A 21,712-nucleotide genomic window follows, 5' to 3' on the forward strand; every position below is an offset into this window, starting at 1 on the left:
AGCCTCTCGGCGTTGCACTGATACATACACTGTACGCTCGTCTGTTGGTAATCTGTGTCTGCAAATCATTCAATCAACATACCCCTGTTGGATAACCTGCTTGGCCCAAGCCCTTAGCGCAAATATTCACCCCTCTCCGACGCCCGGCTATGATAAAACGGACAGTTGTCGCCACACCATATTGGCCATTTCAGTAGCTTCTTCGCATTTGTTCATTCCCCACTTGACCTCTCCTTGCCCACCATGTCTGTCAAGTATGACCTCGCATCACTATCGTATTGTTCGGGTTGTTGTACTAAAATAACATTGTGTTCTTTACCCTTACTGTCTAAAATCCGGAGAGGAACGGAGGCGTGTCTTGTAGATATTCACGCTTTTCTGGCAATGAAGTTGCATGGGAACGGTTTGGGGCAGCTGTGGCCCATGTGGCGTGAGGCTAGCTTGACAGCAGTCGAGAAGAAAAATGGTCACTTACGAGGTTACACCGTGCGTCCATCCCGGATTCGGGTCAATCGAGGTTCCAGCAGCATCCTTCGCTTTCTCGATCGAAAATGACGCCAAAATTTGGGCGATAGCAATCCACACTGATCCGAGCGCGAGGTGACGGCCAGGGCAGATGCGGCGGCCAAAGCCAAACACAAAATACGGTGTATCGTGAACGAGATTACCGTTTGAGTCAAGGAATCGTTCTGGGCTGAATGTGTCCGGGGATGAATATTTGAGCGGGTCGCGAGCCATGGCCCTACGAGGCCGTTAGCTGGAAGAATTGTGAGTAACTAGACTTATACGTACCAGAGGTTAGGGATGATAACGGCTCCTAGAAAATGTGTTAATTGACCTTAAAGGTGTAGATCATGAGACTAACTTTTCGGAATCATAAAACCGTCATAAACATCATCGCTTGCTGCAGCGTGAGGTATGCCTACAATACCGTCAGTGTCAGCTCGTGAAAGATAACGCGAGATTCTGATATATAACCTTACCCAAAGGCACAACAGGTTTCCACCTCAAAATCTCGCGGAGCACGGCTTCAATGTATGGTAAAGCTGGCCTATCCCTAAAGTCGGGAAGACGTTCCGTCCCGACAACTGCCTCTATCTCTTCTCGTGCACGAGCTTGAACGTCTGGATAGAGAACCATGGCCAACGTGAATACCATCAGAGTTGAGGCAGTCTAGTGTGCCACAGTGAGTCAGCTCAAGTGAGCATCGGTATGGTTTGACTGACCGTCTCTCCTCCAGCTAGTATCAGAGTGAAAAGCATTGATATGTATGAACATGAAGAGCGTAAAATAGCTCACCCGCTAATGCCGTAGCGCAAGAATCTTTGATGGTTCGCTCGGCGTCGTTTACTTCAGCCGTGTATCCGAATTTTGTCAAAGCATCAGACACAATGCATGGGCCTGCTTCTCCGGACGCCTTGAATATAGTTGTGATTGTATTGAAAGAGAGCACAAACGCGATCATGATACACACCATTTTATGGACCACCGCATTGAAAGGGATGTGGATAAGATTATACATGTGCTTTCGAGAGTTTGCGGCGTTAATCCACTGCCCACCCCTAATCCATGTGGGGATATACTTCACTAGAGATCATCGCGGGGTTGAGAGTATGGTCAGCGCATGGAGAGATCAACGCGATAATAAACGTACGGAACGGGAACGCTGTAGCAAGTGCCATCAAGCCTGGAGAAGCAACAATGACACCGAGCTCAATTCCCTTCGCGGCCGTTTTGTAGATCAAGTCATTTTCGGGGTCTGATGGCATCTCATGACCGTATAATGCTCCTGAAATCACGAAAATAGAGAAACTAAACACACGAATCAGTACCGATCGCGTCAAAACTCTGAGTATTACTAGATCGAACCCACACTTGAAGATGCTTCCACCAGAGTCCAGGCGCATCTACCAGACCATCCAAGAGCCTAGAAGTGCAACGAAGCTGTATCGGGTGATATGACGCTACAGCCTCAGGTCGTAAAGATTGCTGCAAAACGCGTCGGTGACCTCTCCAGACGCTGTCGTGGTTTAAAAGGGCGGTATCGAAGGCATGCCCGTAACTAACGCTGTGTTAGCGCCTGACGCTAGCTTGTTCTATGACCTAGGAGTACCCACGTCTCTAGTATTTTGGACATGTTCATTCTGTCCGAATAGTTGCGAGAGCGTTTGTCGAGCAAGTCTTCGGCTTTCTTCTCAGTGTTGATAACAATTATGTCTCGGCCAAGAACTCGAGTATACACGATGTCACCTGGCCAACACGTTTAGCAAACGTATAAATCGTTACTACAAGTGGTACCGTATACACCCCTCCAATCAGCAAAGGTGACCCATGGATGAGCTGGGTCAATTTGATGCGCGTTGCCTATAAGTTGGAGGGGTGGTGGCCCGGGCGGCAAACAACTTGAAGATTTTTGCAGATTACGTCGAAGTCGGATCGTAGCAACCACAAGAGCGGCTATGACTAGAGCGGCGGAGGTCAATATCGCGCTGTGCATGGGCCTGAGAGGTATAACGATGCACACGATGCCAGAGCGGCCTCTGGAGTCCTCTTATCAGTGTATAGCATGAGCGCCTGTGCGCACGGTCTGCCATGCCATGTGAACACAAAATTTACATCGACAAGCGGTGGCAAATGAAAATTACTCCACCCCTTCGTTTGCCCACATGGTAAAGAACATCTTATTTGCGGTCAGGTCAAGGTCAGGTGTGCATATGATGTCATAGCCTATAACTTGGCGGGGAATAACCAGGGAATAACGGTAGTACACGAGCGTGAAATCACAAAGATCGCGGAACAATATTACAAGAGAACGATCTTGGCGCCCTAGTCAAGCTTAGCAGGATTATATCAAAGCTTCACGTACGCCACTTACGAAGTCAGCCCATGCACCCATTCTGGCTCGGGCTCAATAGGTCTACCCTCCGCGTCTTTATCTTTCTCGATGTTGAACTCAGCGAGGATACAGGCAATCGCCACCCATATAGACGCCCTTGCGAGATACCTCCCTGGACAAACACGTCGCCCGAAGCCAAATACGAAGTCAACTTCATCCCTAGTCAGGTTGCCTTCATCATCGAGGAAACGCTCGGGCTTGAATTCAGAGGGCGAGGGGTACTTCTCGGGGTTCCGCGTCATGGCCCTTATAGAGACTTGTCACAAGATCATATCTAAGATTAGACAAGGAACTTACCAGACGTTAGGTACAATCACTGAACCTGTTTTAAGCACGCCGTCAGAAACGGCCATCACGAACTGTTGACATGTGGAAACGATACCTTTAGGTATGTGATACCCGCGGTATACGTCCTCGCCGGACGCTGCATGGGGAAGACCTTTAATGTCATGATCAGACCCGAGAACGATTCGTACTTTATATAACTGACCTTGGGGAACTACTGTATACCACCTCAACGTCTCGCGTAATACCGCCTCGACGTAGGGCAGGCCCGCCCAGTCATCGAAATTTGGAAGACGTCCAGTGCCGATAAAAGTGTCGATTTCACTCTGTGCACGTTTTTGGACGTGAGGGGATAGGACCATGGCGAGGATGAATATCATCAATGTGGAACCGGTCTGCGTCGGTTGTTTAAGTGGATGTTAGTGGATGATACATACGGGCAATGACAGACGCTCACGGTCTCTTCTCCAGCTGTGGTGGAAGGAGTGTAAGGACAAATAGCCCTATAGTACATACCGCTTACCAGCGTAAGCAGATCCAAACGCGTCTCGGAGGGTTTTATCGAAGTCTTTGTCAATCTGATCATCATAGCGCTCCAATGCGTCCGCAACCAGGCAACGGCTGGCACCTCCACCTGCCTGGAAGAGACTGAGGCTCATACAAGCATACACATTTGTGAGGGCGCACATACAACTTTGCTCTTGATTTCATTATACGGCAAATCTAGCATAGTCTCCTGTTGTTTTCGGCAGAATGCAGAATTAAACTGCCCACCGAGGAACCAGCTAGGAATATATCGGACTAAGAGTACGTAATTACTAAACATGCATAGTGACAGGGAACAGAAATGAAGGCTTACGGAAGGGAAATATACTCAGGCAAAGAATCTTCCCTGGGGCCAGCAGAAAAATGCTTAGGTCATTGGCATCGGATATTTCCTTCAGAACGGGATCGTCTTCATCATTTTCACTGACGCTGTGGTCGTACACAACTTCCAAGATTGTCGTTCCGGAGAATCTTCATCATAGCCGTCGTCAGGATACACCTATGCCTGGTTGATATAAGACGTACCTCTTAAAGTGATGCCAATACTGACTCGGAGACTCTCTCAGGCTTTTGATGAGATCGTGCGTGCGCCGAAGCTGGACAGGGCGGTACACCTCGACGGGCTCTCGTCGAAGACCTTGCTGGACTACCCGTCTATGGGCTCGCCATGTGTCGTTATGCCTGCTCTGGCCGGTGTGGTATCCCAGTCCGTAGCTATGACCGTCAGCGTGAAAAGAAACGAGGACGTGTCAATCGGTGAGCAGAGGTAATATGGACGAACCCAGGACGCACTATTTGGCCAGGACGGAAGTATCCATCCTATCAGAGTAGTTTCCAGAACGCTTATCAAACAAATCTTCCGCCGCCTTCTCGGTGTTTACGACAAACACGTCCTGACCGAATATTGGACAGTACACAATGTCACCTGAACGATGCATGGGTGATCAGCGCCGAACGATGATAACAGACCATTATTTGTATTCTCACCGTAAACTTCTTTCCATTCGCTAAATGTTAGCCAAGGTTGCTGCGTGTCGATCTGTAGCGCGCATCCTAGAACCGGGAGGGGTGTAGGGCCTGGCGGGCAGCTTTTCGAGCGCGGTTGACGATATATCCTGGCAACGGCAGCCACAGCCGCGGCCACGGCGGCAGCGTTGGCCAACAAGAAGAATGGCGAAGTTGTGCCAGGATCCATCTGGTCCGTCCAGAAGATAAGAATCAGGCTTCTTTAACAACCAATAATTGACTTTGGTGGCACAATCCTTGGGCCAATGAACGATGAGCAACCTGACAACTATGAGAAATCCGATAATTCCTACGACAACACGAGGACAAACCATAGCCTTAGTTGGGGTGCTAACATCAAAGTTTGGAGCACACTGGGCCGGTCTGTACCCTCCAGAGAGCTCCAAGCCTAGAATAATCTGACGCGGATCGTAACAGAAAGATCTCATTGACATCAGTCATCCATGATTGAATTAATGTTGATTGGAACTGCGCACCTTGCGCAATGTCTAACCGAACAAGGAACTTACACTCCAGGGACCTTTACAGGTACAGGCATTCAGCGCAGTGAGGAACCCTGAGAAAAAGAAGCCAGACGTACTTAGAAACAATGTCTCCGCAGCATGGATACATACTGCCCAAAAATCACGGGCAGGCGTCGGCGATACTCAGGGACCAAAGACCGTTGGTCGCGTTTTCTCTGTCTTGGCTGTCGTGCACAATAACTACGGCGAATTAGAAAGCAGCCTTGATGGTAATCAAAGGGGTGGCAGCAGAAACACGATGCTTAAACCTACATTTTAATGGACAACACCTCGGAGATCACTGGGACGGTCATATCTTTACCCGCTACACGCATGCCTTGTTGTGACAACATGTCCGCAGGTATCATATTATTGGAATCGTACAGCGGAGGCTGTATAACCGCGAATCAACACCTCTCAATCAAACCTTGTACCGCGTAAGCGTATTCTGAGTGTGAACATACGCTACATGTCGGAGAAGCATACTATCAATGTGGGATGAGGCTAACGCGTCGAACTACTGATGTTCCATCTGGTATAGGCTGATAGCTGCGGAGTCCAAGGTCAATCCCAGCGCATCCGCCAATTGCTGTGCATCGTAGGGGCATCTCCGAAGCTGGTGTAGAGAATGAAGAGCGAGACAAAGGGTTGTTGTATGGTGAATGCGGTGAGGGGTGCCGGTGATCAGTGTGTCGAAAAGAGACTGGTGCAAAGACGCGTCTGTGTCAGGATGCGCGGCTCGGGAATCGCCGGACACTTGGGACAAATGCTGTTATAACCTTCGAGAATATCATTTCAGAAATCTATCGAAAAGCAAAAGTTCGCTAATCAAATTTTACAGGGAAACAAAATTCATACATGATGCGTAAATATACTACATAGCGCTGGTTATGAATGATGATGGCATGGAGTTCACATCTTTGGATCAGTCATACTTCAGGTTAAGATGTTCTCATTGGTGATGCAGCTCTATCGCGTTCTGCGAACAAATTCGCAAGGGAATGGTTTCGGTGACCTGCACAAAAAGCCAGGAAGGTAGTTATACCTATCCATCATCACAAATGTCATCGATTCACTTACGATATTACGCCATGTGTCCACTCGGGATTTGGTTCAATAATATTCCCCGAAGCATCCTTCGCTTTTTTAATGGAGAAATTCGCAAGCGTTTGAGCCATTGCCATCCACACGGATCCCCTCGCTAGGTGCCGGCCTGGACAAATGCGTCTTCCAAAGCCGAACGCATAGTTGGGCATGTTGTCTGTCACGTTTCCATCCGAATCCAAGAAGCGTTCGGGGTCAAACTTATCGGGAAATTGGTACTTAGTAGAGTCCCGAGACATTGCCCTACAAACTTATAAGTATGTAGCTTCGCCAATAGTTGAGCTCAACGGACCAGACATTAGGCACAATGGCAGCGCCTGCTTCCAAAAGTAAGCAGTGACTTGATTCCGGAATAAGGCTTACCCTTGGGAATAAGATACTCCTCGTAGATATCCTCATTTGCGGCCACATGTGGTATGGCTATTGATAAACCAGCTCAATATCACATAGCAATCACTATTTTTGTACGCACATATTGGTAAGACAGGATACCACCTCATTGTCTCACGGAATACCGCTTCGACGTAAGGTAAAGCAGGCCTGTCGTTGAATTCTGGGAGGCGGTCGGTGCCTAAAGTCGAGTCTATTTCATCTTGAGCTCGCTTCTGAACGCTTGGGTGGAGAGCCATGGCCAACGTAAACACAATCAATGTAGATCCGGTCTAAGACATGGGATGATATCAGCTTAGATGAAAACACCTAATCTCTCTCGAAGCTGACCGTTTCTTCTCCAGCTATAATAGAACATCTCAATGTGCGTCAGAGTACAGTCGATACCAAATGACTTACCTGCGTACGCCGTCCCACATGAGTCTTTTATAGTTTGTTCGATGTTATACACTTTGTTTGTGTCCTGGAACTTCTCCAAGGCTTCTGCTACAACGCACGGCCCTGCTGTTCCCGCTGACTCGATGGCCGTAAGATGTATATTGCAGCAGCTAATTATATTGCGTAACACTCACTATATTTTCCAGGAGCTCGCAAAAGGGCATGTTAATCATCTTGTCCATCATTAGTTTACAGCGAGCGGCGTTAAGCCACTGTCCTCCCGGCATCCATGTTGGCAGGTATTTTACTGTGCGAACCAGTGACAGAACACTCAGTCGGCTTGATCTCATGACCGATACAGATAAAATAAACATAAACATACGAAATGGGAAGGCCAATGTAAGTGCGGTGACCTTAGCTGAAGAGGTGAAAACGGCGAGCTCAATTCCGTCCGCAATAGATCGGTATATGGCGTCATCTTCAAACTTTTCTGGGAGCTTGTGGTCATACATGACTCCCATGATGACTGCAGCAGAGAATCTGAATGGCGAAGGTCAGCAGATATAGAACATGTTTGTGAAACATTAGAACTAAAATAAACAGACTTCCGAAAGTGCTCCGACCATGTAGAAGGCATTCCCGTCAAGTCCTGTAGCAATTTGGCCGCGCATTGCAGCTGCGTTGACTGGTAAGTGACGACTGTTAGAGTATGAACCTGCACTCTTGATACACGGTCAGATAGCCTAGTGGTAAGGCAACTCAGTACTAGTGGGAGGACCCGGGTTCGATTCCCGGTCAGACCAGACTTTGCGTAAATCTTAATAGGTTATGAGCCCCGGTTAGCGCAAGGCCAGTGAACACCATCTAGATGATGTATCCACTAGAGAACCACCAGAGTGATGAATCCATTAGGAGCCACCTGTGTGATGAATCCACTTGTGAACCATCAGATGAGTATGAATCCAGAGCCTGGCACTGGTTGCCCCCTGTTAGCGCAGGCCTGTGAACACCATTAGATGATGAATCCACAGTGAACCACCAGAGTGATGAATCCATTTGGAACCACCTGAGTGATGTATCCATTTGAGAACCATCAATGAGTATGTATCCAGAGGCCGGTCTGGTTCCCTAATGAACTGCCTAGAGTGCAGATTCAGGGGGAGTGTTAGAGTATGAACCTGCACTCTTGATACACGGTCAGATAGCCTAGTGGTAAGGCAACTCAGTACTAGTGGGAGGACCCGGGTTCGATTCCCGGTCAGACCAGACTTTGCGTAAATCTTAATAACGACCACTTCAGCGCGAAGTGTTTGCTGAAGTATGCGTCGGTGACCGCGCCACGTCACGTCAGGGTTGATAAAAGCGGTGTCGAAGTCGAGACCATATCTGATGAGCGGACACATAAGCGGCCTCATAAGAAGTTGTATGCAGGTCCCCATATTTAGAAACTCACGGCTCCAGCACACTGCTCAACATATCCACTCTATTGGAATAGTTTCGGGAGCGCTTTTCCATCAAATCGTCAGCTACCTTCTCTGAGTTGACAATCACTACATCTTGTCCAAGCAACCTGCAATATACTAAGTCACCTTTCCGAGATACAGGCTCAGCATACAATAAATTTGACAGTGTGAGAAGTTACCGTAAGAAGTCCTCCATTCAGAGAACGTAAGCCAGGGATACGACGGGTTGACTTGAAGCGTGTTCCCTATGAGTGGGAGCGGCGGCGGCCCTGGGGGAACATTGCTTCTACGAAGCCGGCGCCGAATTTGAATGGTGGAGACTACAATCGCACCTAATATCACAGTAGAGACTAAGAGGATGGGGTGCATGGCAGATGAGTGCTGAAGGACGCGGTTTTTGACGGAACTTACAGTTATTTTATACGTCAAGCGCAACAAACGTTAGTCAGGCTGACACTTGACCGCTGAGAGAAGCCTTCTGCATCCTTATCATGCAGGAAATAAGATTCTCATGAGAGAAGTTCAATGTTGGAGCTATCTAAACATATAAGCAAGGTTTGACGAAAGTGGGCTCGGTTGAAGTAGGCAACGGACATGAAACACCTTTATCTACGCCAGTGTACACCTTCACCTATTTTCTTCGTCGACGGTCTAACTTGAAGTGGATAACGCAGAATATGTGGTAACCGGACGTGACTGAGAACGAAACTGGCTTGCGTGGTGGGCGTGATGGTGGAGCGGCGGTGCGAAAAAGAAATCAGAAGGAACGCGTCCGTCGACAACTGGCGGTTTGCGCACGGCGGGCAGTCACGACGCCGGACCAAAGAGATACAACGACTATCGTTCAAACTATATTGTTTTCAGTGCTTTTTTGGTGCTCTCTAGGTGAAATAATAAATCCCGGATGGACCATAATAATGGTAGCGGATGTTATCAAATTGTTCGGAAATATACAATCAGCCGATCACGATCAGGCCACACGTCGCAAACTACGTCGGCTACTTAGTCGTATTACACCTCGCACAACAATACTGATACACGATGTGGTAAAATACTAGCGTACCAAAAGGATGATGTTTTGATTCACGTCTACGGATTGGCCACGCACAATGTGGATGTACCTTGTGGATGCGGGTCTAAAGCCGTCTGGGAACAAAATTGCAGGGGAACTGTAACGGGTACCTGCACAAAGATGGCGAATGTGAACACATATCCAATGACGGAAAAGTCGTTGGTCCACTTACGAGGTAGCACCTGTTGCCCACTCAGGATTTGGCTCGACTGTATTCCCTGACGTGTCCTTGGCTTTTTCAATGGAAAACGATGCCAGGATTTGTGCCATAGCAATCCACACTGATCCGCTCGCTAAATGCCTGCCAGGACAGATGCGTCGACCGAAGCCAAACGCAAAGTTCGGCGTATCTCCTGTTATGTTCTCATCCGCATCAAGGAAACGTTCCGGGTCAAAGACGTCAGGGAAAGGATATTTGGTAGAGTCACGAGACATCGCCCTGGATTTTGTTCAGCGCAGAGCGTTACTGCAGAGAAAATACTATACATACCATAGATTAGGCAAGATAACAGTTCCTGTGGAAGTATACGAGTAAGTCCACACCGTATCACTGATTGACAATGCTTACCTTTGGGAATGAGATAACCGTCATAGATATCCTCGTTTGCGGCGGCATGAGGAATAGCTACATATTCAGTTAGCACGATCCTTCACGTAGCGAGTTATGCCGTCGCACATACCTAGCGGAACAACTGGCTTCCACCTCAGCGTCTCACGAAACACCGCCTCAACATAAGGCAAAGAAGGCCTGTCATTAAGATCCGGAAGACGATCGGCGCCTACGATCCTATCTATTTCAGCCTGAGCTCGCTTCTGGACGCTCGGGTAAAGCACCATGGCCAACGTGAACACGATTAGAGTCGAGCCGGTCTAAGATGCGAAGTGTTGTCAAACAGTTAGTATAAAGTCACTGGATGTATTTGACCACGAACCGTTTCTTCCCCGGCTGATGACACGATGGTGTAAGCTAGCAAAAACAAATAAATGAGAAACTAGACTCACCAGCATATGCTGTTCCGCAGGAGTTTCTTATAGATCGTTCAATATTTTCTACTTTAGTTGTGTCCTTAAATTTTTCCAACGCGTCGGCTACAACACAATGCCCCGCTTCCCCAGCTGCCTTGAAGGCCATGATGCATCGTATACGAGAATCATGGCTAGAACTCACCATCTTCTTCAGTAGCTCCTCAAAGGGTGCATTTATCATCTCATCCATTAATCGCTTGCAGTTAGCAGCGTTGGCCCACCGGGGCCCGGGAATCCACGTTGGCAGGTATTTCACTTATCGGAGTAGAAACAGTGTCAAAATCTAGGTTTTATATCGTATAACGAAGAAGAGCTCACATATCGGGAGCGCTGATATCAGCGCGATGGGACCCGCTGAGGAAAGTTCAAGCGCAAGTTCCATTCCGTCCACAACAGCTCGGAGTATGTGGTCGTTCTCAGGATCCTTAGACAGCTCGTGGTCGTAAGTCGCCCCCAAAATGACCGCAGCAGAAAACCTGATCAGGAACAAGTCGGTGGATCAATAAACACTTCATGAAAGCACAGATAGCTATAGATGGACAAACGTTCGAAGATGCTTCCACCAAGACGCAGGTGTACATGTCAAGTTTTGTAGTAAATCGACTGCACAGCGGAGCTGCGTTGATTGGTATACGCCAATCACTTCAGGACGCAATGTTTGCTGAAGAACGCGCCGATGTCCGCGCCACGTAACGTCGTGTTGAATAAGAGCTGTGTCGAAATCAAGACCATACCTAAGAAACGGACGTCAAGTCAAGTTTATAAGGAGCTTCGTGCACCTCGAGAACTGGTCGATACTCACGGTTTCAACATCTTTGACATGTCCATTCTGTCAGAGTAGTTGAGAGAGCGTTTATCCATCAAGTTATCAGCGACCTTCTCTGAGTTGACGATCAGCATGTCTTGGCCAAGTACGCTGCAATATATGAGATCGCCTGGGCGAGATCCGGATCAACACACTATTGGTTAGATAGGGACGGAGCGTACCGTAGGCAGCCCTCCACTCGGTAAAAGTAAGCCATGGATGCGCTGGGTCGACTTGGTGTGTATTGCCTATGAGCGGGAGAGGAAGTGGCCCTGGCGGCAAGCCCTTGGACCTTTCACGAAGCTTGAGCCATGCTCGGATGGTGACGATTACGACAGCACCTATTATCACTGCAGAGGCTGAAACGAGGGAGTACATAGTCAACGGGTTGAGCAGCGCAATGTCTGGCGGAAGTACTTGTATGAGTGAAACACACCCAGCCTTCGTAAGGTTAGGTCGTCGGCTGATTGAGAGAAGACATCGGAAGAACATCCTGACACACTGGTAAGAAAATCTTGAATAAGGAGCCGGTCCGCGTACCGTGCGTTAGCACCTGTTCAGAGTTCACATCAGAAGGTTATCACAAATTTGTGGGTAATCAGGTACCGGTGTCTTGAGAATGTCAGAGTTTGCCGCATCCGCGAGGGTTATCAGTTTCCGCGTTTGCTCCAGGCGTTTCATGACCCTTTTAGATCTCCTGCAACCTTGCATCGCTGGATGTCAGCACCTGAATCTCCGCTAGCCAAGACTATGAGGCTCACAATACCTCCAAGCACTCGTAATCGCTGACGCAAGAGTTTCGCTATTCATTGAATGCGCAGCAATGATAACATATTCCGAGTCTTCCTGGTCTTCCACAATCAGCGATCCGTAAGCGGGAGCCCCAATTTGAGATCTAAGCAACACCATTTGAATACTGATGCGTTCTGAACGGAGCTTCTGGATGTACAGAAGCTCATCGCATGCAGAAGATTGTGTGCTACGTGGGATCGTTGCCGGGTATGTGCAAACCACACACTGCGTCCGTCTCCTTCGATTGGTGGAGAACTTGTAGAGGACAGATGACTGTTCGGTGGCGACAAGTGCGTGCTATCTTGAGTTCATTCTTGTCTTGGGTGAAACTCGCCATGCGGTATTGTTCCGGCTGGAGGATAGCGCGCTAAAAGCGTCAACATTTGGCCGGCGGCCGGCGTTTACGTATTTAGGGCAGGCCAGAACACAGCCACAGAGGATCTAAAGTCAGAGGCTAGGACGACCGGTACTGAAGTACTGAATACCGAGAGTGAACCTCTTCGACAAGCGGTGTACTCACGACAAACACATAAAAAAACCCGGTCCTGTGCCTCCGGGAAATCAGACCAAACTGCACAGCTGATACACTAATCTCTGCACTTGTATATTATGATGTCAATGTGTATGTACTTGTACTGTACAGTACGTTGCTGGGTATCACAAAACATCCATGGGTTCTACAATCCAATCCCAGTACAATGCTATTACCTTCCGTTACCCTTTTCCCCCAAAGTCCGCGCTAGCGATGAGCCCGAATCCCTCAATGTCTATCCGCCCTGAAGATGGCTTCAAGATCCAGATCTACTGCGGCCCCGGCCCCCTTCCGCGCCCGATTCCCATACCCACACGCACAAGCGTCTCAAGACACGCCCGCCCGTTGATCAACAGATCCTCGTCCCACTCGACCGCACCAGGCTCAAACAGCACGACCACTGTCGACCCTCCAAACGCAAAGTACCCGAGCTCATCTTTGCGCCTGAGCGTCTTGCCCTCCTCGGCCGTGATGAGAATGCTCCCGACCATCATCGCGCCGACGCACACGGCCATGACGCGCCCGAACTGCGGACTGTCGATGGGCACGACCTTGCGCGCATTCTCGCCGTACACGTCCAGTGCGCTCCGAATCGCTTGGGGCTATACCATACCATTGTCAGCCTATCACAGCAAAAGAAAGCGGGGAGAGGGGACAAACATTGACAGTGTAATACTCCCCAGCGACATAAGTCATCGGGCCCACAGTCCCGTCCACGGGCGAGTGGAACCGATGGTAGTCCTGTGGCGCGAGCCGGAAGATGGCGAGTGCGCCGCCGTTGAAGCGCTCCGCCTCGTCGCGGTACGCGTCGCCGAGCAGCCGCGCGACGGTGAACTCGCGGCCCTTGATCCAGAGGCGTGTCGCTTCTGAGACAGACTCGAAGACCATCAGACGGCAGTCGGCCGCGCTCACGAGGCGGTAGGGGTCTTCTGGGCTCTCGAGGGGGCGTGCTTCTGGTTTGAGTTTCCTAAGCGCGAGTGAGTCAACATGAACATTCGAGGCTTGTGAGCGAAGATAGATAACTTACCGGTAGAAGAACTGATTAAACGTCTTGAACGAACTAATGGGCTCCAGCACATCATCGACATTGAGCTTGTGGAACGCAATAAACGCCGGAATATCGCGTGCCGACTCTGGCGAGTCGAACTTGAGCCCCTGCTTGATCGACATGGACTTGAGAAGTTTCCGCGCCCGTGCGCCTTCCATCCTGCTTCGTGCACCCTGAAATTACCATGAGCAGACCAGCCCGTCGTACACACATAACCGAGTTTCCACGCACCTTGTACAACAGCCGAATACCCAGCCGCACATACACCTGCATCTTCTCCTCCTCCAACTGTCCCGTAATCCGGTTCTGTACAATAATATTCGCCGAATTCTAAGGCCCCCCCAAAAAACCATTAGCATGGCTCATTTTAAACCTCCCAGCAACACAAACACAACACTCACCGCCCCAATCTTATAATTCCCGCTCGACACCTTACTAATCACCTTCGTGTACCACTTGCGCTGCGCCTGGCTCGCCGTCACAAAGTTGCTCACCACGATCCTATCCACCTTGGCCCAGTCCTGCGACGCGCAGATCGCGAGGTGCGTCACGATGTCCACCTCCGCCTTCGAGTTCAGCCGCGGGCGGTGGCACAAGGGACAGTTCTTCACGTTGATCACGCGCTCGAACGTGTGTTCTTCCGGCGAGGGCGAGGAGGCTGTGGTGAGTGAGAAGCCACTGCCGCTGCCGCTGCCATTGCCGTTGCCGTTGGTGCCCATGGAGGGTGTAGAGGAGCCGAGGATGCCGCCGGCGCTGGATGCGCGTAGCATGGGCCCGGCGCCGACAGGGTTAAACCCGCCCTGAGCGAGGATGTCGTCCGTATCAGAAGACGAATAGGACGGCTGCCTGCTCGGGTCGGACGCCGACCCCGACACCGACCCCGACCCAGAGCCCGATCCCGATCCCGAGCCTGACGAGCCCTGATGATGCGGAAGCGTACGAAACGTGTACGAGCTCGGCGCACGCGAGGCATACGTCGCCGGCTCCGCAACATGCGCGAGCGGCCTCTCCGCCCCATCCGTAACATGCGGCGCAGGCGGCAGCGGCAACGACGCGCCGTCCACCGGCGAACTCCCGCTCTCCTCCCCACCACCACCACCACCCAAGTCCGAAACGAGCGCCCCAAACGGCGGCCCCGCAAAGTTTAGCGCCCCAAGCTGCGGCGGCGCCCCGCCGTGCCGCGGCGTGCGCCTCCCCGAACTCGAGCTGTACCCATTCGAATACGCCCCGCTCCCGCTCCCATTCGCATCAAACGCACACCCCATCTCCCCCTCCCCCTCGCTCCAAAAAAAACGGCGTCGCAGTCCCGCTCTCGCCCCCATACGGATAACACGCATTCCCCCCGTCCTCGCCCTGCGCATCCACAACCAGCCTCCTCCGCTCGCCCAGCGGCCGCCCGATCTCGATCTCGAGCGCCTGCACCGTCTCCGCGAGGGACAGCTCGTCCTCGTACGGGCGCTTGCCCACGCGCGTGAAGAACGCCTCGACGGTGCGCGCGGACAGCGTGCTGCCGAGCGAGTCGAGCATCGCGGTCAGCTCGACGTGCGACATCGAGCCCGAGTCGTCTGCGTCGTACTGCTTCAGGTACTGCGCCCAGAAGCGCTGGCGCAGCGCGGCGTACGGCTGGAACTTTGCGCTGTGCGTGTGTATCCAGTTAGCTCAGTTCAGTTCAGTTTCGTTTGTAGACAGGATGGAAGGTGGGTGGGTGGGGCAGGGACAACGCACCGAATCGTCAACGCCGGCCGATGCTTCCCCTCCCACCCCATCTCCCGCCCCGCACCCGTCAAAGACAATGTATACTCCCTCATCTCACTCGTCACCTCTCCCATACCCCCTCCTCCCCCTCCCCCTCCCCCTCCTCCACTCCCACTCTGCCCCCCCTCAAACTCATACAACCCCGTCCCCGCATCCGGCTGCGCCGCCCCCCGCACCAGCTCACCCACATCCAGCGCCGCCTCGCCGACATAGTCGTTCGACGACAGCTTGTCCCAGTCGAGCACCGTCAGCTGCACCTTGAAGCTCGTCTCGTATCTTCGCACGTGGAACAGCAGCTTCTCGTCCCAGCACGGGTTGAGCGAGTGGCGGATGACGCGTGTCCGGAACACCTTTTTGCCAAAGGAGACGACGACGAAGGGGTCCATGTCGAAGCCTGTGCGCGTCACTGCGCGTTGGGAGCGTTAGCAGCGAGAAGCGTGCGTGGCGCAGCGAGAAAAGACGGGGAAAGGCGATAGAAACAGGAACAGGAAAACAACGTACTGTTCTTCAACCGCGGCAGATCCTTCGCACCCGCAATCTCGAGCATCACAATCCCCACAATATCGTTACTCGCAGCCGAAAAATTATAGTCCGCGCGCTTCGCCGCGCCCCACGACTTTCTGAACTTCCTCTTCTGCTGCTGCTGCTGCTGCTGCTGAGCCTGAGCCTGAGCCTGTTGAGCCTGCGTTTGCACCTGCTGAGCATGCGCATTCTGAATCTGCGCCTGCACCTGCTGCTGCTGCTGCGCCTGCGACCCGCCCACCGCAGGCACCGTCGCCACAGCCGCACCCGCGCTCGCCGAGCGCACATGGCCCGGCCTCTTCCGCGCCGACACCGGCGTCGGCGCCGTCGGTGTAGTCGGCGACTGTACTCCAGGCGTAACACCGCCCGGCGACGGCAGTGGCGACGGAGCCTCAGACACAGCAGCGGAATTCGACGCGCTCGATACCGCCGAAGCCGACGCCGATCCAGACGCGGACGTAGACCCCGAGCGCGCCCCCGCCCCGTCGTCCGACGTCCGCCGCCGTGTCATCGCAGGGCGCCGCGGGAAGAACTTTTTCGGGAGCTTGCTCGTGCGGCCCATGACCTGCGTCGGCGTTGCGAGTGCCGTGCTGCCCGTCCCAGGGCTCGCGCTGTTGCTGGGCGTAGCAGGCGTAATCTCGATCGCCGCGCGCGGAATCTCCAGGCGCGCAGGCACAGGCGCGTGCGGGGGCATGCTGTGCGTGAACATCAACCCCGAGTGCGCCGAGCCCGGCGACACGGCGGGTGGCAGAGGCGTGAGCGGCGTGGGCGTGGGCGGGGCGGACTCGGGCGTGGTGAGGTCGACGACGTTGATATCCTGCGGGCTGTAGTCCTCGTCGGCGTCGGCGTCAGACGTGTCGTCCGGCTCGCCTTCGTCTGACGAGATTCCGCCGTCGTCCTCGAACGCGGGGCCGGAGAGATGCGAGCGGAGGGTGCCTATGCCTTCCGTCTATAAACCAAACCACACGTAGTCGGCGTATAAGTATCGGTGTATGCGCATACAGACTAAGGATGAGCGACGTACGGGCGGCGCGGAGACGAGGCTGGGCCGCGAGCGCTTGACGAGGTCCGCAAAGATGGTGTCGTACGCGACGATCGCCTGCGGGCCGGGGACGGGGACGAAGCCGAGCTTGATCTGGACGCTGCCCGACACGTGCGCGCGCACGCGCGTCGAGACGAGCGGGGCTGACACGGGCTGGGGCAGCGAGCAGAAAGAGGAGCAGGAGAGGGAAAGAAAGACAGGTCTGAATCAAGGCTCGCGAAGAAACGCCACACTCACGATATTGTTCGGATCGTCAAACGCCAGCCCGCCGGGGCGGAACCAGTCTTCCATGGGCAGGGCGACCTCGCCGAGGTACTCCTTGGTGAACTTGTCCTTGTCCCAGACGACGAGCTCGAGGGCGCCGAGGCGGTCGGCGAGGGAGAGGAAGATGGGGATGTCGAAGGTCGCGTCGCGCGCGGCGTAGGACGGGGTCGTGCTCCGCTTTACGACGGGGGTGTGGTGGCGCGTGCTGAGGAGGGAGATGACGACGAAGCTGAACAGTGAAGTATTAACGCAGGTCAAGATAGTGGATGTATGCGAATGGAGAGACGACTCGTTAGCGAAGATAGAAGCAAGAAGTCAGGGACAACGCACGGATCGCACGTGCCGCTCTTGCCCTTGGGGGCGAGCTCGCTGCATCCGAGGACCTGCACACGGAGGATGACGACGGGCTGCTCGTTGGCGAGCGGACCATAGGAGCCCCTGCCGCTGCCGCGCCCGCCCGAGACGCGAGCAGGCAAGCGAGCTGCGGACTTGATTGCGCGGCTAATCTTGAGCGCTTTCTTTGGCACGGGTGCCATCGTGAAGGTGAACGCAAGGCGTCGGTTGAGGTGTTGGGTATACGGAGCTGAAAAGGAGAGTACAAGGGAAGGAGGGAGAAGTTAAAGGGAGAAAGGGAAAGAGCCACGCGATGATGCGGTGTGCTCGATGGGTTTGGCGTTTGACCTGGGCGCTCGATGCAACACAGCGCTGTTTTCTTGGCGAAATCCAATGCAGACAAGTCGACAAATCGAACACGTTTCACTGCACGGCGTCGCGGGGAGGATGGTGAGGACAGAGCGGGGTAGGGCAGGAACAGCCCCGAGAGATGGCCGAGGGCAGGTTAACTTCGTCTAATCGTGTCTACGTTATTCGTGGCACGCTCGGCCCCGACTGGAATACCCCCATCTAATTGTGCTCATACCCGCTTTACGTTGCCTCTCCGACGTGTCTTTCTCCGCCAATTCGAGTTCCTTTTCTCTGAAACTCTGGAGGTCGTCGATAAGTTCTCGTGTTTCATTACAGCAAGTATACTCGAGGGTGTTGAGGAACGTTCGAAAGACGTGGAATGGCTAAATTGCAGGCCGAGAACTGGCCGAGATCTACAATTGCGTCATCTCCCACCTAAATCCCATGTTCCTGCGATCACCAGCCTTTCTTACAGCCACCACCACACTGCCCTTCAAATTTAAAGTTCATACCGCCCACAAGATAATCTACCCCCTCGAAGCCCGAAGAGATGTAGGTTGATTGCCAGCATCTTGGCCAATACCACCCTCTTCCAATTACCCTTGTCTCTTCAGCCCTCGTACATGCACACTCTATCTTCTCAGAATCGGCGCAGCATATCCACGAACAGATTGCACGGCCGTCAGGGTCCGAAGCCTCGGGATGACCATCGCAATCCCGAACCACGGCTTGTTCAGCGCGTTTCAGTGACTCCGCAGCTTAGTACAGTATGTCTCCACTTCCATAAAACGCTCTTTGTTCATGCCATACCACGCTTCTCGCAGCTCGACTCTACTTATCCCAACCATGGCTACTGCTACCTGCCTCGCGAGTCTGCGAACGATCACAGACGAGGTACGCTCTTAGGTCGTTCTCTGCTTCGCGTCATGTTGAACCGTGTGTACAGCTCCCGAGACTTACTGCGAGCATTGAGGCCAGTTCAAACATAGCAAACACCCGCGCTGTTCTCTGACCCCCGCTCCAGACTCTGACCAGGCTTGAACCTACGAGTTACAGCCCACTCTCCCCCTCACACGTAGACGACATTCAATCTCTTGTCTCGAACATGGCGCTCGTACTGAGCGAGCTCGGAGCTATCTCATCGACCATACACCACATTCAAACCAGCATTCACGAATCCCACCGTGCCCACTCACGCATGGCGACCGCTCTTGCTCGCCTTCCGTTCGAGATCCTGGCGGAAATCTTCGAGCTCTCCCAGCTATCAACTCAGCAAAGCAGTCAAGAATTGTCCTTAGGTGTCAGCTTGTATCGCCCCCCGCGAGGACACTGCGGTATCGTCAACGTCGCGCAGGTGTGTCGCGACTGGCGGCAGGTCGCTCTAGCTACGCCGAGACTGTGGAATCGACTTGATATCATCACCGAGGCACCCCTCTCTTCGTCTGTTGTCCACGAGCGACTTCAGCTCCTCGAAAGGGCGAAGGGCTGCCCGCTTTTCTCCGCGTCGAACTGCGGCGGGGATGCCAGTGGACGGAGAACCCGAACAGTCATAATGTGCTTCCTACGCGAACCTTGCACCGCTTTCCGAACGTAATCGCCGTCGACGTTGAATCCCTCTCTCCCCGCATCCAACCCACCGACGTACCACCCTTCTTCGCCCTCTTCCCCAACCTCCGCCGCCTCTCCCTCGTCGGCTGCCCAATACCGCCACACGGCTCCGACCCCGCATTCGACGATACCCTCACCCGTCTCTCACACCTCCACATCCGCTTTGCGTCCACAGCCGACGTAGAGTCCTTCTTCGCCCCTTCTTCCGCTTCAAGTACGCGTCTGGGAACCCTCACGTCTCTCTTGCTCGAGGGCCCCTCCTCAGACGCCCACCCCCGCGCGTGTCTCCCCATTGATATTGTACTCCGCACCTGTCCGGGGCTCGAAGAACTCTGCATCGTTGCAGATGGCTTTGCGTTTAGCTGGCCGAGCGATCCGGGCTCGGGCTCAAGCTCGAGCTCGGGGTCGGGGTCGGGGTCATTGCCGTCGCTGTCGAGCCCCGGATCCTATACCCACAGCACCAACACGAGCACCCCAGCGCTCTCGCTCTCGCTCTCTCATCCGCACCTCCACACCCTCATCATCGCCGTATGCACATGCCCGAGTACAGAGCTCGACTGGCTCGCGCGCGCTTACCTCCCCGCGCTGAGCGAGCTGTGCGTGACCGCACTCGACCCCGATCGTGTGTGCGCGTGTGTGGGGCCGCTCGTGCGGCGGTCGGCCACGGGCGGCGTGCATATACGGACTTTGTCGGTTGTGTGTCTCGGCGGGGGAGTCTCGGAGCGGTGGCGGAGGGTGGAGAGGGAAATCGCGAGAGGGATGGGAGAGGGGGGTGAATGGGATTTAAATGTGGAGTTCAGGAGACACTGGAAGGAGACGGGGGTGTATAGGGGGATGGTGGACAGGTGGTATTGCTCTTCGTAGTAATTCTACGTTGCGCGTGTTGCATCTGAGGCAATATGTTATTACAGCAGTGCATATACCCGTCCTGAGCTCTACGGAAGAAACGAAGCGGGTAATGGTCCTAGACATATAGAGGTTTTAGGGGCTTGTGACGCTTCGAGCCTGCGGCCCGGCATATCCCGAATGGCCAGACCGACGCGTATTCACGTTGATCCTCCTTGCCTCTCAACGTACGCTCTTTGAGCTTGCTTTGATTTTTGAAGCGCATCACGCTCAATGGCGTTCCGGTTGTCGTCGATGAATCGTTTCAGTCATCTTTGTCGCAAAGCCCAGCCTCCGACTCAAGCGCTCACTCACCAGGGGTTTCTGCAAAGCTTGACTAGCCCGAGGACTCAATGCGCACTCGTACCGCGCGGCACCCTCTCTCGAGATCCAGGCGAGCTCTGCAGTCGCCATTTCTCACCATCTCGTGCGCGGCCCGTGGCTGTAGATATCAACCTACGCTGCGGACGCTCGGCGCGCGTATGTGTCGTGAGCTGGGTCGGCACTAGGTGTCCGTCCGAGGTACGTTGAACGTCTGCTCAGAATTAGTGAGATGACATGCTCACGTGCGTTCCCCGGCCTTGCTGACATCCTTCGCAGCTGTTTGAGATACCAGGACAGCTAATAGTGGCTTACTTTGAGTCACGAGTGGATCGTACTCGCAGAGACACGATCGATTGATTGTAGCGGGCCTCGTGCCGCTGGAGGGCCACCGCCGTGCCTAAGGCCTAAGACCTCCGAGTCCGAGGAGTAACCTTTTTGCCCGTTCTGCGCTCGGTTTGAGCACCGCAACCTTGACGCCCACATCCGCTGGCAATTAATGAGGCCTGAGGTTGGGGTTTCGTCTCAAGTAGCCGTGCCTATGACGCGAAGTACCGAAGCGTACGGCGCATGCGGCGCATACAGGTGCATACATTGGGAAGGTTGTGTCTGCGCAATAGGCAAGCCTCTTCTCCGCTTTGCGCCAGCTCTTTGCGCGCGGCTGATGCGAGATATCGACTTGTGGGGAACGCCTTTCGCCCTGGGTATGCCTGGCTTCTTTCTCCCAGGCGGAATCTCTCCGCAGAAGGTTGTGCTTATTATACG

The 21,712-nt window shown here is 53.3% G+C and overlaps 8 protein-coding genes and 2 non-coding genes across 10 annotated transcripts; 3 read left to right on the forward strand and 7 right to left on the reverse strand.

The window, feature by feature from the left end:
- Positions 1–289: 289 nt before the first annotated feature.
- On the reverse strand, positions 290–1,143 carry CONPUDRAFT_100535 (cytochrome P450; the record flags this gene model as incomplete). Its single annotated transcript, XM_007767950.1, has 5 exons — positions 290–414; positions 476–742; positions 793–817; positions 866–922; positions 984–1,143. 5 exons carry the CDS (start codon positions 1,138–1,140, stop codon positions 369–371), a joined length of 552 nt encoding a protein of 183 aa, XP_007766140.1. The 3' UTR covers positions 290–368.
- A 669-nt stretch (positions 1,144–1,812) lies between these two features.
- CONPUDRAFT_120337 (cytochrome P450) lies at positions 1,813–2,582 on the reverse strand (the record flags this gene model as incomplete). The annotated part of the gene is made up of 3 exons (XM_007767951.1): positions 2,299–2,582; positions 2,118–2,250; positions 1,813–2,062 (listed from the first exon to the last, which is right to left on the reverse strand). Exons 1-3 carry the CDS (start codon positions 2,495–2,497, stop codon positions 1,813–1,815), a joined length of 582 nt encoding a protein of 193 aa, XP_007766141.1. The 5' UTR covers positions 2,498–2,582.
- Positions 2,583–2,662: 80 nt separating this feature from the next.
- On the reverse strand, positions 2,663–5,236 carry CONPUDRAFT_163576 (PAH-inducible cytochrome P450 monooxygenase PC-PAH 6). The gene is made up of 13 exons (XM_007767952.1): positions 5,065–5,236; positions 4,715–5,014; positions 4,520–4,652; positions 4,253–4,441; positions 4,041–4,198; positions 3,873–3,982; positions 3,705–3,819; positions 3,639–3,652; positions 3,387–3,576; positions 3,279–3,335; positions 3,194–3,218; positions 2,876–3,142; positions 2,663–2,826 (listed from the first exon to the last, which is right to left on the reverse strand). Exons 2-13 carry the CDS (start codon positions 4,920–4,922, stop codon positions 2,781–2,783), a joined length of 1,512 nt encoding a protein of 503 aa, XP_007766142.1. The 5' UTR covers positions 4,923–5,014; positions 5,065–5,236; the 3' UTR covers positions 2,663–2,780.
- Positions 5,237–6,332: 1,096 nt separating this feature from the next.
- Positions 6,333–6,602, reverse strand: CONPUDRAFT_51568 (cytochrome P450; the record flags this gene model as incomplete). Its single annotated transcript, XM_007767172.1, has 1 exon — positions 6,333–6,602. A coding segment is annotated over one exon (270 nt), but the record flags the coding sequence as incomplete, so codon positions are not given.
- Positions 6,603–7,860: 1,258 nt separating this feature from the next.
- Positions 7,861–7,931, forward strand: CONPUDRAFT_t27. The gene has a single exon. It is a non-coding gene; the product is annotated as a tRNA-Ser (tRNA).
- Positions 7,932–8,323: 392 nt separating this feature from the next.
- Positions 8,324–8,394, forward strand: CONPUDRAFT_t28. Its single transcript has one exon. It is a non-coding gene; the product is annotated as a tRNA-Ser (tRNA).
- A 216-nt stretch (positions 8,395–8,610) lies between these two features.
- On the reverse strand, positions 8,611–8,864 carry CONPUDRAFT_31968 (uncharacterized protein; the record flags this gene model as incomplete). The annotated part of the gene is made up of 2 exons (XM_007767041.1): positions 8,611–8,708; positions 8,771–8,864. Coding segments are annotated over 2 exons (192 nt in total), but the record flags the coding sequence as incomplete, so codon positions are not given.
- Positions 8,865–9,637: 773 nt separating this feature from the next.
- Positions 9,638–11,713, reverse strand: CONPUDRAFT_80783 (cytochrome P450). Its single transcript, XM_007767327.1, has 12 exons — positions 11,677–11,713; positions 11,492–11,624; positions 11,235–11,423; positions 11,008–11,165; positions 10,832–10,944; positions 10,666–10,783; positions 10,596–10,609; positions 10,344–10,533; positions 10,232–10,288; positions 10,154–10,178; positions 9,836–10,102; positions 9,638–9,773 (listed from the first exon to the last, which is right to left on the reverse strand). The coding sequence occupies exons 2-12, from the start codon at positions 11,587–11,589 to the stop codon at positions 9,728–9,730; spliced, it is 1,275 nt and encodes a 424-aa protein (XP_007765517.1). The 5' UTR covers positions 11,590–11,624; positions 11,677–11,713; the 3' UTR covers positions 9,638–9,727.
- A 1,182-nt stretch (positions 11,714–12,895) lies between these two features.
- Positions 12,896–16,927, reverse strand: CONPUDRAFT_100554 (uncharacterized protein). The gene is made up of 9 exons (XM_007767953.1): positions 16,123–16,927; positions 15,737–16,027; positions 15,592–15,688; positions 15,235–15,502; positions 14,268–14,948; positions 14,098–14,196; positions 13,846–14,039; positions 13,479–13,785; positions 12,896–13,420 (listed from the first exon to the last, which is right to left on the reverse strand). The coding sequence occupies exons 1-9, from the start codon at positions 16,850–16,852 to the stop codon at positions 13,088–13,090; spliced, it is 3,000 nt and encodes a 999-aa protein (XP_007766143.1). The 5' UTR covers positions 16,853–16,927; the 3' UTR covers positions 12,896–13,087.
- A 1,752-nt stretch (positions 16,928–18,679) lies between these two features.
- On the forward strand, positions 18,680–20,647 carry CONPUDRAFT_80785 (uncharacterized protein). Its single transcript, XM_007767328.1, has 4 exons — positions 18,680–18,900; positions 18,958–19,027; positions 19,080–19,106; positions 19,158–20,647. Exons 2-4 carry the CDS (start codon positions 18,980–18,982, stop codon positions 19,725–19,727), a joined length of 645 nt encoding a protein of 214 aa, XP_007765518.1. The 5' UTR covers positions 18,680–18,900; positions 18,958–18,979; the 3' UTR covers positions 19,728–20,647.
- Positions 20,648–21,712: the final 1,065 nt, after the last annotated feature.

This window comes from Coniophora puteana (genome assembly GCF_000271625.1).
Source record: "Coniophora puteana RWD-64-598 SS2 unplaced genomic scaffold CONPUscaffold_3, whole genome shotgun sequence".
NCBI lineage: Eukaryota > Fungi > Basidiomycota > Agaricomycetes > Boletales > Coniophoraceae > Coniophora > Coniophora puteana.